This window comes from Canis lupus, chromosome 37 (assembly GCF_048164855.1).
Source record: "Canis lupus baileyi chromosome 37, mCanLup2.hap1, whole genome shotgun sequence".
NCBI lineage: Eukaryota > Metazoa > Chordata > Mammalia > Carnivora > Canidae > Canis > Canis lupus.
Genome location: NC_132874.1, coordinates 3165644 through 3181582, shown reverse-complemented (window position 1 = coordinate 3181582; position 15939 = coordinate 3165644). Strand labels below are relative to the sequence as shown.

The 15939-nt window shown below is 38.2% G+C and overlaps 1 protein-coding gene across 5 annotated transcripts in view; it reads left to right on the top strand.

Moving 5' to 3' along the window:
• CARMIL1 (capping protein regulator and myosin 1 linker 1) overlaps window positions 1-15939 on the top strand; it is a 312575-nt gene that overhangs the window by 161369 nt on the left and 135267 nt on the right. For all 5 annotated transcript variants that reach the window (XM_072813988.1, XM_072813987.1, XM_072813985.1 and 2 more), the window contains exon 12: window positions 11989-12075. In XM_072813988.1, the coding sequence (XP_072670089.1) occupies window positions 11989-12075 (87 nt within the window). The remainder of the gene's footprint in view (window positions 1-11988; window positions 12076-15939) is intronic.

Here is a 15939-nt window from a genome sequence, read left to right as displayed (position 1 = left end):
TAAAAGTGTTTGGGCAGAAGGAAGAGTCAGTAGAATGTGTAACTTGAGTATTTAAATTCTCGGTAGGAGAACATTGGTGGGTGGGGTTTAAGAAGAAATACTTTATCTCTAGAAGGAGTATTTTGTTTTCATTATCTGTGGCAAATGTTCTCCAGCATTGTTGAATAAAAGCCTCTCATCTTGAATGTTATATATTTGAGGATTAATTATTAAACTGAACTGAAGGTACAGATACTCAATTCTGCTTTGTGTTCCTGATATAGACACTGTTCTTCACTGCGAAGGATACCCACCCATGTGGCTTTCAATCCAAAAATAAAGAGTAATTTCCTAGCGTTTAAAGTGGTGAATCTAAAGGAAGTTTGAGACTGAATTAGGACACTAGATTGCATGAAAATCATCCTCATGGAATAAACCACAGCTGAAAATAATGGATGCCTATCTCTGAAACAGGAGTTTCATTGGGATTTCTTTAGAAAAAACTAGATGTTGTCTGTATTAGTCAAATGCTAGAAAGTGATGAATATGATACATGGAAATGTAGATGTAGATCTATGTGTAAATCACCTTTTATAGACAGGATGGCTGTTTTTGGTTTGGTTTCTAAGGTAGGAGGGACCCAAACATATTTATCCACTGACTGGACAGTCAGTGAAGGGAGAGTTGATGGAGGCAGGTGCTTAAGGATATAAATCCAGAGCACAGTAGGCCAGGAAGGGACACTGCTTAGTCATTGCAGAAACGAAGATTCAGGGTGCCTGGGTCGCTCAGTCGGTGAAGCCTCTGCTTCAGCTCAGGTCAGGATCTCGGAGTCCTGGGATCCCTGCTTGGCTGGGAGTCTGCTCCTCCCTCTCCTCTGCCTGCGTTCTCTTAAATACATACATACATACATACATACATACATACATACTTAAAAAAACCCCACAAATTCAAACCACAGTGAGTACCACTTTGCAACCAGCAGTATGGCTGTGATCAAAGAAAGTGTTGGGGAAGACATGGGAAATGGGAATGCATGCTTTCCTGATGGGCATGTAAAATGGTGCAGCCACTTTGCAGACTAGTCAGATAGTTTCTTAAAAAGCTAAACACAAATTGGGGCACCTGAGTGGTGTAGTTGACAAAGCAACTAACTCTTGGTTTCGGCTCAGGTCATGATCTTGGGGTCATGGGGTCAAGTCCTGCGTCAGGCTCCATGCTCTGTGTGGAGTCTACTTCAGACTCTCTCTCCCTTTCCATCTGCCCTTCCCCCCAACCCTCTCTTTTTCTCTTAAATCAATAAATCTTTAAAAAATAATAAAGCTAAACACAGATTTGCACATGATCCAGCAGTTCAGTGGAACTCCTGGATATCCCTGAAGAGAAAAGGAGCCTATGTTTGTACATAGACTTGGGAATGAATGTTTATAGGTGTCTTCTTCCTAGTAGCCAAGCATTGGAAGTCCTCTGCAGTCTGTGACTGGTGAGTGGGCACACACAGTATAGTGTGTCCAGACCATGGCACCCAGCTGAACTGTGGACACAGATGAGGGGCTACAACATGGTGGAACCTCAGAAACCTCATGGCAGGTGAAAGAAGCCAGGCCTGAAAAACCACATACAGTTTGAGTTTGGGGGGATTTGAAGGAAGAATGCACATGAGGCCCTTTGTTTTCCATAATGAACCTCACATGTGAGGTGTAGCTGGACTAGGTGGCTTGTCCCCTCAGACGCAATCTTTGTCAGACCCTTGTCTTTGGTTTAACCTTCTGTGGTGGTGCTTGCTTCATTCTGGTGCATTCTAATTAGATGCAGACATTTCTTCTCCACCTGCTTCCTTATCATCCCTCCTGCTCCTTCTCCCCCAGCCTCCCCAATCTCCTCAGACCTTGGACATACTCAGTGAATATTACCTTTATATTGAGTTTGACTTCATCTTAATTCTCTTCTGTAGCTTTTTACTTGCATTGAAAATCATGGCAAAGTTTATAGCAATTTCTTTTATATAAGAACATGGGCTCAAAGATGATGTTTCCAGGCTTTTGTTCTCTACATTCTTACCTTGAGGGCCTGATTTGATCTTTTCATACATAGTCCATTCATAGGAGCTAAAATCCCAGATTGTTCCAAGCATGTTTTCCTCAACATTGTTGTACATATTGACTCTCTGGTATGGTGTCTCCTCACATACACTTAATTTTTGACACTCATGAAAATGTGTTCTCAAGCTGAGACATTCCTTGTTTAAGCCCCTTCTAGATTCGTTCACTGATATATTTGCCAGTGTTCTTGGACAACTGCCAACACCCATATTTTCTACCTTCCCTCTTGGAGCTGTGCCTCCTGAACACAAATTCTGTATAGATTTTTTTAAAAATTCAGGCTAAATATCTGAATATGATTGGTCATTTTTCTACTCGTGGATGGAAATTCCACAAGAAATCCCACGAAGTGTAAAATATTTATAAGAATTTCAATCTAGGCAAAATATTTCATGATTTTTGTTTCTGAGCTGTTCAGTGACAGGATTTTATGTTTGAAAACAATAGAAAGCATGGGGAAAGAATTTATAATTGAATCATATAGTATATAAAAGAGACCAAAAGAAACTCAAGGAAAAACACAAGACAGTTTAAAAGCAGCCCAGGATTCTGAGGAATTTCAACACCATACGGAATTTGATTTTGTACCTGAACCATCCACTCAGGGACTTATTTGGAAACTCAGAGAGCAAATTTGACTTCTTGCTTTGTGATATGAATGTTGATGAAGCAAATTCCTGTTAGTTAGTGTTCAGTTTCTTGTCACACTTATGTACAAAGGACAGACAGCCTTCTGTTGTCAAGGGGCTTGTGGTGAAGGAGGGTGAAGTATGAATTAGTAAGCAGGAGTGTAGTGTGTAAGAGCTGGGCTTCATGTGCTAGGGCTCTTCTCTCTCTCTCTCTCTCTCTCTCTCTCTCTCTCTCTCGGAAGAGACACACAAGGCAGCAAACAGACCACACACGTGCACGAGCTCTTCTTATTCTGGGTACAAGGCCAGGACTGTACCCCAGCTTGCTCTCTGCCTTTTCTCCTGATGTGTTTTCAGATTGTAGGTCAAGACCCATTAGCAGGTCATGAAATCAATTTAATAGCTCATGACAAGCATTTAAAAAAGAAGAATACAGTGCCTGGGTGGCTCAGTCCATAAGCGTCTAGCCATGGTCTCAGCTTAGGTCTTGATCTCAATAGTGGTGAGTTCGAACTCTGGTTTAGGCTTCACACAGGGCATGGAGCCTACTTAAAAAAAAAAAAGAAGAGATAGAACAGAATAGAAAATATTGGGGGCATCTGGGTGGCTTGGTTGGTTAAGAGTCTGCCTTCAGCTCAGATCATGATCTCAGGGTCCTGGGATTGAGTTCTGGGTCAGGCTCCCTACTCAGTGTGGAGTCTGCTTCTCCCTCTCCCTCTACCCCTCCTCCCTGCTTATGCTCTCTCTCTAAGTGAAAAAATAAAATATATTTTTTAAAGATTTTTATTTATTTATTCATGATAGTCACACACAGAGAGGCAGAGACACAGGCAGAGGGAGAAGCAGGCTCCATGCAGGGAGCCCGACGTGGGATTCGATCCCGGGTCTCCAGGATCACGCCCTGGGCCAAAGGCAGGCGCCAAACCTGCGCCACCCAGGGATCCTGAAAAAATAAAATATTAAACAAAAAGAATAGATGGCAGCCCTGGTGGCTTAGCAGTTTAGCCCCTTCAGCCCGGGGCGTGATCCTGGAGACCCAGGATCGAGTCCCATGTTGGGCTCCCTGCGTGGATCCTGCTTCTCCCTCTGCCTCTTTCTCTCTCTCTGTGCTTCTCATGAATGAATGAATGAGTGAATGAATGAATGAATAAAATAAAATAAAATAAAATAAAATAAAATAAAATAAAATAAAATAAAATAAAATGTTTAAAAAATGAAAGAATAGAAAACATCACAGTGCATTTGTTTGGGAAAATTTTGGTTTTACTTTTATAATATATGTGTATGCATTTATTTTTGTATGAGGTTCCTTCACTGTGATGTCAAATCTGTTTCTTTATTTGGGTCATGGTAGAAAAGGCTTATGAATGTCTGCTCCAGCTCAACTTCATCAACTTTCTGTGGTAGATCCCTAGGCTGACGTCGTGTCTGAATACCATGGTGTTCTCAGTCACTTCCTTAGAACTTATCCTTTGCATCTAACATGACTTTTTGGATAATAGTTGAGTCGTTTGGAGACTACAGATCTCTCTGCTCATTCCACATGCTTGACTTCCGTAATCATTACAAACTCCATGTTCTGTACTAACTGGTTGTCCTTCCCCAACCCCCTCATTTTTATGGTCTTATTAGCCTTGTCAGGAATGTCTGTCCATTTCCTCCCCTTACTTTCTTCTAAATTGGATTATTTTGTTTAAAGATGATTTTGAATCCTGTCTCAGAATGTTTTTCTTTTGGAAATGTTGACCTGAAGTACCCAGATTTTTTTTTTTCTTTCTGACCATCTGGTGGTTTGATCTGAATAAGACAAGAAAAACAGATTCTAGAACTAACTGCCACTGAACTGTTTTTGGTGCTTTTTATCTTTCATATCTAATCGTGTGTACACCTGTAAATTCTGGAGTCAAAATGCATGAGTTCTGGAGTGTGTAGGTGACTCAGTCGATTGTCTGCCTTCAGCTCAGGTGTCCTGGGTCCTGAGATTGAGCCCTACATGGGCTCCCTGCTCAGCAGGGGGTTTGCTTCTCTCTCCCTCACCCACTCCTCCTGCTTGTGCGCGTGCTCTCTCTCTGTCAAATAAATACATAAAATCTTTTTAAAAAATGCACTAGTTCAGTTCTGGGCTTTGTCACTTTCAAGCTAAATTTCCTTGGACAAGTTACCTAACTTCTATGTTTGTTTCCTCATCTTTATTTTTATTTTTAAAATTTTAATTCTTGTATAGTTAACATACAGTGTTATATTAGTTTCAGGTGTGTAGTATAGTGCTTCAACAATTCTATATATTACTCAGGGCTCATTGAGCTACATGTACTCTAGTTTGTCTCTAAAATGACAATAGTACCTACCGTGTAAAGGTGTTCTCAGGATTAAATGAGATAATATACAGAAGCAGATAATAATAGCCTGTCACATGCTATGCACTCGATGTTTGCTTTCACTGCTTCCTTTGATTTATAAAATAGGCTTGTGGAGTAAAATCATGCAAATGTTATTCTTTCCTTTTTATGAATGAGGAAACTGTTTACATGATTTGGACACAGCTTGCAGAGTTCTACCTGATACCAGTTGTTGAGGCTCCTGTCTAGGACTTCCTGAATATCAGACTGCTAGTTGGTCTGTCAGGCTCTCATACCATGGTTGTGATTTTCTGCTTTGACTGTCTAGATTTCCTTGGGAAGTAGGAGGAAAGAATGTTATGTGTGCTTTTTGAAAAACATTGGCTTATTCCATAGTATATCAGTCAATTTTCTTAATCACCTTAATATTTTAAGATACCAGGGTTGTACGTGATAGCTATAAAACAGAAAGTACTTTTCTTCAGATGCATGACTTTAGCCATATTTAATTGATACTTTTAAGGTGATACAAGGTAAAACAATATTTTAAAAACTGCCTACCTTTGGATCTTACAGCATTCGAAAGTTCGGTGCCCAGACTCCATAATACCACTGGTCTTTTTATTCCTATATTCCTAGCTCTTGGATCTTTTTTTTCCTCAGCCTTATTTATTATTATTTTTTAAGATTTTATTTATTTATTCATGAGAGACACAGAGAGAGATAGAGGCAGAGACACAGGCAAAGGGAGAAGCAGGCTCCATGTAGGGAGCCCGATGTGGGATTCGATCCCAGGACTCCAGGATCACGCCCTGGGCCGAAGGCAGGCGCTCAACTGCTGAGCCACCCAGGCGTCCCTCCTCATCCTTAATTTTGAAATGGAAACGCCTCATTGTATTTTGTTTATTCATGTTTCATAGTGTTTCTGAACTTTCCAGGGAAGCCAGTGGAATTAATAGAAATCTGAAGGTTTGGGCAGCCCTGGTGGCACAGTGGTTTAGTGCCGCCTGCAGCCCAGGGCGTGATCCTGGAGACCCTGGATCGAGTCCCACATCGGGCTCTCTGTATGATGCCTGCTTCTCCCTCTGCCTGTGTCTCTGCCCCTCTCTCTGTCTCTATGAATAAATAAATAAAATCTTAAAAAAAAAAAAAAGAAATCTGAAGGTTTTAACTGTCACCTGTGTTCTGACATCCACAGTGTTCAAATCTATATGCTTTCTAACAGACAAAAAATGACGCCTCTTGCCTACCCATATTCTGTTGCTAGAACTCCACGTGCAGAATTTTGTTAAGCTATTAATATTGATGCTTTAAGCTAACAAAGATTTCCATAAACCTTTTTGCCTAGCATGTGAATCATACTGATTCTAGATATCCAAGTGTTAGAATTTTATGTGGTATTATCATAGGCTTTTAAAAACATGCATGATTAATAGGTTAAATATGCAGTGTCGGGATCCCTGGGTGGCGCAGCGGTTTGGCGCCTGCCTTTGGCCCAGGGCACGATCCTGGAGACCCGGGATCGAATCCCACATCGGGCTTCCGGTGCATGGAGCCTGCTTCTCCCTCTGCCTGTGTCTCTGCCTCTCTCTCTCTGTGTGTGACTATCATAAAAAAAAAAAAAATGCAATGTCAAATTTAATTTCCTGTCTTTGTAAGTTAATAACATCAGGTGGCACATGATAATACTAAACATTTTATAATTAATTTTTTTATTAAGCATAAATATTTGGAAGTTGAGGAAGCCATAGTAGTTTTGTTTTGAAAGGAGAAACAAAAATGAAACCATTTTTCCATCTAGATTTGACACATACTTAAAAAAAATCATAAGGAGGGTAATTCAGTTAGTAAAGTCTCCAAATGAAAACTTCCAGTGATAAATTCTGTTTTAATTCACAGCTCTGAAAGCTATGTGTTGCTTTATTTTGGGAGCAGAATTAAATATTTTTGGCCAAAAGTTTAAAAGTCTCTTCTTTCCTTGTTTGTGGGGTAATGTCTTCTCAATGATGAGTTTGTTCTATGGCACCGTTGAGTAAGTGGCTTCAGAAAGTACCAGGCAGGTTAATTTTTTTTTTTTTCTTGAGATTTTTTGGCTGACAGCCACACTGAATTTATTATTCGTGTTGCCAAGCCCGTGTTTCTGAAGTCTGCCAGAAAGCAAGAGGATCCTTTGTGTAATAATCTGTTACCTTTTCTCAAAGATCAGCAAGTGTTGGATCACTGTAATGTACACCTGAAACCAATAGAATAATCCTTATCAATTTATAGTGCAATAAAAAGAATCAATTTAGTGCTTTTATTTTAAAAAAAAAATGGACAGTAGTGCCCTGCATTTATGCCTTTTATTGTGTTAGCACTTAGCAAGGGTGTTTCTTTAAAGAAGAAATGTAATATATTTATGACTTGCAGATGCCTAGGAAATTAAAACAAAATATTTTGTTTTAAAAAGAAGCTAATAATGTAGTCGGAAATTTGATAAAAAATACTTGAAACAGACTGTCTTGTACTTATGTCTTTAGTCTACTTTACTTTTTATCCTGTTTACCTTTTTCCTGCATTTTTTTCTTTTAAATAAATTACCAAACATGACTTCATTCACCTTTAGTCTAATTCAGGAGCTTCACTTTTATTTACCATGTGATCAATTTCTAGAGAAAAATAGTGCTGGACTGTTTACTCCTTTTTGTCTTCCTACCTTTTTTAAAGATAGCTGATGATTAAGGAATGAATACTGGGTAGTGTCACCAGTGGCGTAAAATAATTGTTCCATTCCCGCCTTGCATCTGGTTCTAGGCATTTATGGTGTTGTGTGGTATGTCCGATGCAAAAGAAAGTAGTGAAATTTTAAAAATTGTCATTTTTCCAAAAAAGCAGAACAACTGAGATCAGCCTGAGCACAACAGATTTGAAGTTGAGTGGTAGGTTTTAACTTTGATTTAATGTATGTTCAGCATAATTTGAAGACATGGGATATAGGCTTGGGGATTTTTTTTTTTTAAACATTGTCACAGCATATGTTTTGCTAGGTAAAAAACTATGTAAAAGAATTGGTCATGAGTAGGCAGTGATAACTCATATCAAAATTTATAAGTGAGAATCTGGTATCCTTCCTGATTCCATACCTAATTTTTATTTATTTATTTGACTTTTCCAGAATTTCATGTAGTTTTCAACTCCTTTGGATAATACCAAGGAGTGTGATTGCTGGATCACATGTTAATGTATGTTAAGTTTTATAAGAAATGACCAAACTGTCTTCCAAAGTGGCTGTGCCATTTTGCATTCCCACCAGCCAAGAATGAGAGCTCCTGTTGCTGCCCATCCTGGCCAGCATTTGATGTTGCCCCTGTTCTAGATTTTGGCCTTTCTCAGAGGTGGGTAGTGGTATCGCACTATTATTTTAATTGGCATTTGCTTGAGGACATAAGGTGTGGAGCGTCTTTTCATATGCTTATTTGCCATCCTTGTCTTTTCTTTGGCGAGGGTTCTGTTAAGGTCTTTGGCTCCTTTTCACTTGGCTTGTTTATTATTGTTGAATTAAGAGTTTTTTGTATATTTTGAGTATCAGTTCTTGCAAACATTTCCTTCCAGTCTGTGGCTTGCTTTCTTTTTCTCTTAACATTGCCTTTTCCGGAACAGAGCTTTTTAGGTTTTTTTTTTTTTTTTTAATAGATTTTATTTTTTATTAGAGAGAGAGAGATCACAAGCAGAGGGGAGGGGTAGAGGGAGAAGCAGGCTCCCTACAGAGCAGGGAGCAGGATGTGTGGGACTATTCCCAGGTCCCTGGGATGGTGACCTGAGTGGAAGGCAGACACTTAAGTGACTGAGCCACCCAGGCACTCCAGAACTTTTTAATTTTAATGAAGTCCAGTTTATCAGTTATGTTTTTCGTGGATTATGCCTTTGGTGTTATATCTAAAAAGGCATCACCATACCCATGGCCATCTCCGTTTACTCCTCTGTTATCTCCCATGCCTAAGTTTTTTGAAGTAAACTTTTTCATCAAAGTATAATACACCTTCCGAAAAGTTCACAAATCCCAAGCTCACATCTTAATGAAGTTGTACAAAGTGAACCCTCTGCGTGAATCACTACCTACCAAGCTCAAGACAAAGAACACTACTAGAGCTTCTCAACTTCCCAGGGTTTTGCTCTAGTGATTTTCACCCATGCCCTCTACCCCTCAGAAAATATAACTACTCTCCTGACATCTGTTATGATAGGTTTGCTTTATTTATCCTTGAATCCTTGAACTTTGTAAGTAATAGCATTATATAGTATATACTCTTTTATATTTGGCAACTTTTGCTTTTTCCTGTGGAGAGGTTTTAATAATAGGTTTATTTTCTTAAATAGATAGATGACTATTGAGATTATCTATTTCTTCTTATGTACGTTTTGGTAAATTGTATTTTTCAGAAGGAATTTGTCCATTTCTTCTTAAATGTTACATTTTTGACCTAAAGAAAAAATTTCAATACCCTTTAGTTATATTTACAGTGTCTGTAGGATTTCTACTGGTATTTTTTTCCATTTTTCTTTTTGATCATTTGATCCTTTTCTTTCTTTTTTCTTTCTTCTTTCTTTCTAACAGTCTTGCTGGGGTCTATTAATGTTTCTAGTTTTTTGAAGAACAGGATTTGTTAAATTTACTTATTTTGTTACTTTCTGTTTAATAGATTTCTTTCCTTTTCTTTATTATCCTTTCCCCACTCCTATTTATGAGGATGGAGTGGGGATTAATTTACTGTTTTTCTTTCAAATATCTTGAGATGGATACTTAGATAATTAGTTTCTAGCTTTTTTGGGATTCACATAAGTATTTAGGACTATAGATGTCACTCTAAGCATGGCTCCAATTGTATCCCTAAAATGTTGATATCATAGTTTTTTAAAATTTAAATCAAAATATTTTTAAGATTTCCATTGTGATTTTTTTGGAAGGATCATTTGTTATTTGGAAATATATTGCTTAAGTTCTAATTATTTGGGGATTTTCTAATTCTCTTTTTGCAATAATTCCTGTGTTAATTGCACTTAGTAGTAGCAATCAGAGAATATGCTTTGTGTGATTTCACAGCAGTTAAGGAACATCCTATGTATTTGTTGAGACTTACTTTTTGGCTCAGTATATTGTCACTTTTGGGAAATAAAGGCTCCATGTGTACTTGGAAGAAATGTTCTGCAATTATTAGGTACAGTTTTAAATATTTCAAACAGATTTTTTTATTGTGCTCTTGATATCATCTGTGTCTTTATAACTTTTTTTTTTATCTCTTTTATCATCTACTGACAGAGATGTGTTTAAAAATCTCCCACTGTTGCGAGGTAGTACAAACATATATGCATGTATATGATAATCTATGTGTTTTCCTTTTGTTACCGCTAGATTTATTTTGTACATTTTGAGACTATGTTATTAAGACCATACAAATTTAAAATTATTTCTTCTTCATTAATGAAATGTCTCAATTACTGAACTTGTCTTCTATTATTGCACATATACTAATTTTCTTTTGGTTAGTGTTTGCAGCATATATCTTTTTACATTCTTTTAGATTTACTTCTAAATACGTGTATCTATAAGTGTTCTTGAAAACACCTAATATTTTGTTTAGATAACCCATTTTTACTGGTTTTGAGTATCCTAGTACATTTATTGTAATTATTGATTTATTTGTATAGCAATCTACTATATGTCTGCTGTTTTTTCCTCATTTTTCTTTGATTTTTTTCCCTCTCCTTTTCTGTCTTTTAGATTAATTACATTTTTTAAATGACTCCTTTTTCCCTCTGTCCCTGCTAACTTGTTAGTTATATGTTCTTTCATAAGAATAACAATATGGATTAATGTATTCAAATCTCTAGAAATATTCACATTAAAAAAGACCTGTTTGACATCATTTAATGTAGCAGTTTCCAAACTTATTTGGGAAATGGTATGAGGTAAAATAGGGACTCTCAGAGCACCCACTATCCTTGGGGAGACACCCATCTGGAGCCTTAGTGAAGCTGCATGATCTTTCTGGGTATTTCTACAGTAGTTATTTCTTGATAAACTTTGATAAAATGTGCAGAGAATGTGGGGTTATATAATAGGTCAGCGACCATGGTAGTTCTGTATCAGTGCATAGAGCTTGAGAATTAGTCTAGGAAACCAAATGGTTAATATAGTTTTAGGAACCTTCACAGGAACATGCCCCGGGGAAGGTGATAACTCACATGTAACGGGAAATTGGTTGAAAGATTTGTAGGAAGAGCATACATTCATGTATTACTCATTCCTCCCAGTGAACAGACTACATTCATTGCAGTCCTTGAATAAGTAAGCTGATGTTCACAGTCTCCCAGTCTGGTCATTGAATTTAGACTGTCTGATTTTTAATACTGATTTTTCAAGTTACAAAACCTACCTTTAAGAGCTTAAATACATTCTGATGCTTTGTCTGAGGTTGTTAGCCATAAGCTAATTAAGTATTAGGATCCATGTGCTAAAATTGAAGCTGTTATCTGAATAGTTAACATTATACCATTTTCTTGATAATAATTAAGTAGCATGCATCTGCTCACCCAGAAGAGTGATCAACTCATTAAGACACAGGTTAAAAAGAAGCAATTATATCACTCTTCCTAGGAGTATTTGCATTTGAAATAGGACTATAGAGGAGAGGGTAACACTTTAGTCCAAAGAAAAACATCTCTAACAGTAAAGTTTTTATATTGTTATGCTTAATTAAACAATCTTTCTTTTCTCCTATCCTTTAGGTAGGACAGAAAAAAAGGGGAGGTGTGATGGTAATTGGGAATTAACTCTGACATTAGAAAGAAAAAAATGTTCATTTAAATTAGAATCAAATTTAAGTTAATTTTCAGGCATTATAAAACAAATGCAATTCTGAGAACATGAACATTCTAAGAATCTTTTTTTTCCTTTCTCAGGTGTGTCCTCTTTAAGTATTCAATTTGCCAAACTCCCAAAGGGATTAAAGCATTTAAATTTATCTAAAACCTCATTGTCACCTAAAGGTACAGTATGTGTTATTTACTTTATGTCTGAATATTTCTGTTACACCATGCTACCTTAAATAGTTAGAATTGTTACTCAGTTATGTATCTACATATGTATTACAATACTATGATAGTTATAAGATAAAGAAACTATGTAATTGGAATTCTGATTGTCTAAAGTGAAATGCTTTCAGAGCAGAGAATAATTTTGAGATACAGTATTTCACTTTTGACTTTAAGTCAGGAAGTGCTTACCTATATTTCCCCTGCCCCCACCCCCCTGTTGCCCCCATCACACACACTGTCAGATAGATGGTCTCCTACACAAAAGACTGGTAAGCCTAACTGCCCAGCCACACTATAGCTCTACGCCTCTATCCTGCTCTGGAAATTGCCTTTCCTTCCCCTGAGTCTTTTCTGACTCCCCCCTCTCGTGTATCTGATTGTTCAGCACATCCTGTCCATTCTATCATTATGTTTTCATATCAGCACCCCTGTAATACTTGAAATATCCCCATGCACATTGTGCCTTTGTATGTGTTTTGTATCTTGGAAAGTCTTTAATCCTGTGAGATGAAACCTCCTTCTGCCCTTCCTTCGTGTTTCTCTTTCCTATATGACTCCTTGATTCCTCACACCAAACACTCCCCTTCTGTTGCTTCTGGTCACCAGATGTGTGGAGGTTTTTCCTCACACCAAACAATTCTCTGCGATACCAGCTAGGTGTCCCACAATTTAACTCAATTCTGATCCTGTCTACCCAGAGACAGCATCAGATCCCACAGGTTCAGGGCTGAGTCCCACAAGACTGCTCCCAAACTGCCTTTAGATGCCAGTTATAAGCCCAGGTTATTGGAGGTTCCAAAGACCTTGCCTTGGGTTTGATTAATTTGCTAGATTGGCTCACAGAACTCAGGGAAACACTTACTTATGTTTGCTAGTTTATTTATTTATTTTTAAAGATTTTATTTATTTGAGAGGGAGGGAGTATGAGGCAGGGGGAAGGGCAAAAAGAGAGGGTGACAAGCAGACCCCCCCTGCTGCATGGGGAGCCTGACACAGGGCTTGATTTCAGGACCCTGAGATCATGACCTGAGTAGAAGGCAGACGCTTAACTGACTGAGCTACCCAGGCACCTCTGTTTGCTAGTTTATTAAAGGATATGATAGGGCAGCCCTGGTGGCGCAGCGGTATAGCGCTGCCTTCAGCCCAGGGTGTGATCCTGGAGACCCAGGATCGAGTCCCACATCGGGCTCTCTGCATGGTGCCTGCTTCTCCCTCTGCCTGTGTCTCTGCCTCTCTCTCTCTCTCTCTGTCTCTATGAATAAATAAATTAAAAAAAACTTTAAAAAAAATAAAGGATATGATAAAGGACATAAATGAACAAGCAGGTGAAGAGATAAGATATGGGATAAGACAAGGTGTGGGAGAGTCTTGAGCCCAGGAACAGCTGTCCTTGTAGAGGTGGAGTGTGTCACCTTCCTGGTGTGGATGTGTTTGTCACCTGGAAACTCCCTCTGCCATTGGGATTTTATGGAATCTTCCTCACTTAGGCATCATCCATTATTAACTCAGTCTCCAGCCCTCCTCCTTTTCCTGGAGGCTAGGGGTACAGAGGGAGCTGAAAATTTCAAGTTTCTAATTGTGGCTTGGTTTGTCTGCTGATCAGCGCCATCCAGGAGCCCACGCAGAGTCACCTCAGTAGAAAAAGAGATGTCCCCAGTGCCATTATGACTTAGGAAATTGCAAGGGTTTAGGGGACTCTGTACCAGGAATAGGGCCTCCGGCAGAGACCACTATATATGTTTTCTATGATTGCACACCTTTCCTCATATTCTTGAGAGCTTCGGTTTATTTTATAAAACATTTATCTGTAATCGTCTCTTCTGAGACACCTTCCCTATTCCTAAGACCTCAGTAGAATCAACCGTTCTTTCCTCTATGTTACTTTTAGAGCATATTATTGATCACATTATTACTTATAGATCTAACATTCCTGTACAAATACTGTGTTTCCATCCTAGAGGGGGGCTGTCCTTGCCTCCTGACCTCCATCTCTCCAGCCCCTGGCACAGCACCCAGACCACTGTCATGTTTAAGGGCTGTATATAGAGGGCCTGAGTGTCAGCTCTCAAGCAGATTGCCTGGGGTTGAGTCCTGATTTTTTACTTAATATGAACATGCCTTCACAGGGTCTTGGTTTCTCAGTTAAGCCATTTATAATATGGAAATATGGAATTAAGTCAGACACTTAGACACTTGGGGTACCTGGTGGCTCCGTTGATTAAGCACCTGACTCTTGGTTTTGGCTCAGGTCATGGGATCCAGCCCCACATCTGCCTTCCAAAGATCTTAAAGCTAAGTCTAGTCTGGTGATGTTACCCTCTACTCCAGCAAATCAGTTTGATAAAAACCTTTTTATGATGATTATCAAAGCATTATACATTTATGATAAAGATTTAGAAGATACTGAAAAGCATAAATAAGAAAGCCAAATTCCTTGTAGTGCCAGCACCAAACCATATGAGACTGCCACTGCTGACAGCCTAGCACCCACCCTTCCACGTGGTTTCTGCCTGTATGTAGTTTATCTACATGCCAACATACAGACACATGCATATGTGGTATTACAGTATGTGTGCCATTTCATAAACTTTTCTCCCCACGTGGTATATTGTGATCCTTTATGACTGCAAACACTTTCAGTGGCTGCATGCTGTTCCAGTGTGTGGAAGACATCCTATAATTTATTTAAATGATCTGTTATATTTTTGCATGGTTTCTAATTCTTTAATCATGCAAACAATGCAAACATGACTTCTGTATATAATTAATAGTCATTTGTTACTTATTTAGGATAAATTTCTCTAGAATTGCAAAATCAAAAAAGCTTTTAAAAAATGCTTTCTTTTGTTATTTATTGTCAAGTTGTCCTCCAAGTTATTTGTATGAATCTCTGTGCTCCCACCACCATTGAATGTTATTCTCCTTTTTCATTGTTTATCAAGCATATAAGCAAAAGCATTCTGATTTTTAAAAAAGATTTATTTATTTGAGAGAGAGAGCAAGTGTACATGAGTGGGAGAAAGGGCAGAGGGAAAGAATCTTTAAGCAGACTCCCTGCTGAGCAGGGAGCCAGTGTGAAGCTCCTGATCTCACAGGTCATGAGATCATGACCTGAGTGGAAACCAAGAGTCAGACACTTAGCTGACTGAGCCACCCAGGCACCTCAAAGTGTTCTGATATTTTAGTTTCTTTGCTTACTGCTTAGGTGAATTCTCTGCCCTCACTCCCATCCCTACAACACCCTCCATTTCTTAGTCATTTGTCTTTCTTTTGGTGGAAGTTAGTAGTTTCCATCCTTTGTTATCTATTTGCCATGTTAATCTTCTTTCTTGATTTATATATATTCCCTACATATTAAAAGTGTTAATCATTTATCATGTGCTCTATAGGTATAACTTTAAAAATTTTATTTTTTTGTTGAAATATAATTGACATACAACATTATGTTAATTTCAGGTATATAATGTAATGATTTGATATCTATGTATTGTGAAATGATCACCACAATAGGGCCATCTGGTACCACCTTTATCCAGCTGTAAACACTCCAATAATAAATACAAAGAATGGTTAAAATCACTGGACAGCCAGAATGGAGAATGGTGTGTAACTCTGTTTAGTTTAGGTTGTAAGAGCTCTGATTTTTTCCATCCTATATTTTTGTAATTTCCTGCTATTAGTGTGCCTATTAACATAGGCCTCATGTGGATGTGGCCTCAAGAGGTAGAGGAGGAAGTCTTTCATTTTGTTTTAGTAGCATGAAGCTGAGCCGAGAATATAATTCTCTCCTGATTCTGTTCAGATGTGTTGATTCTG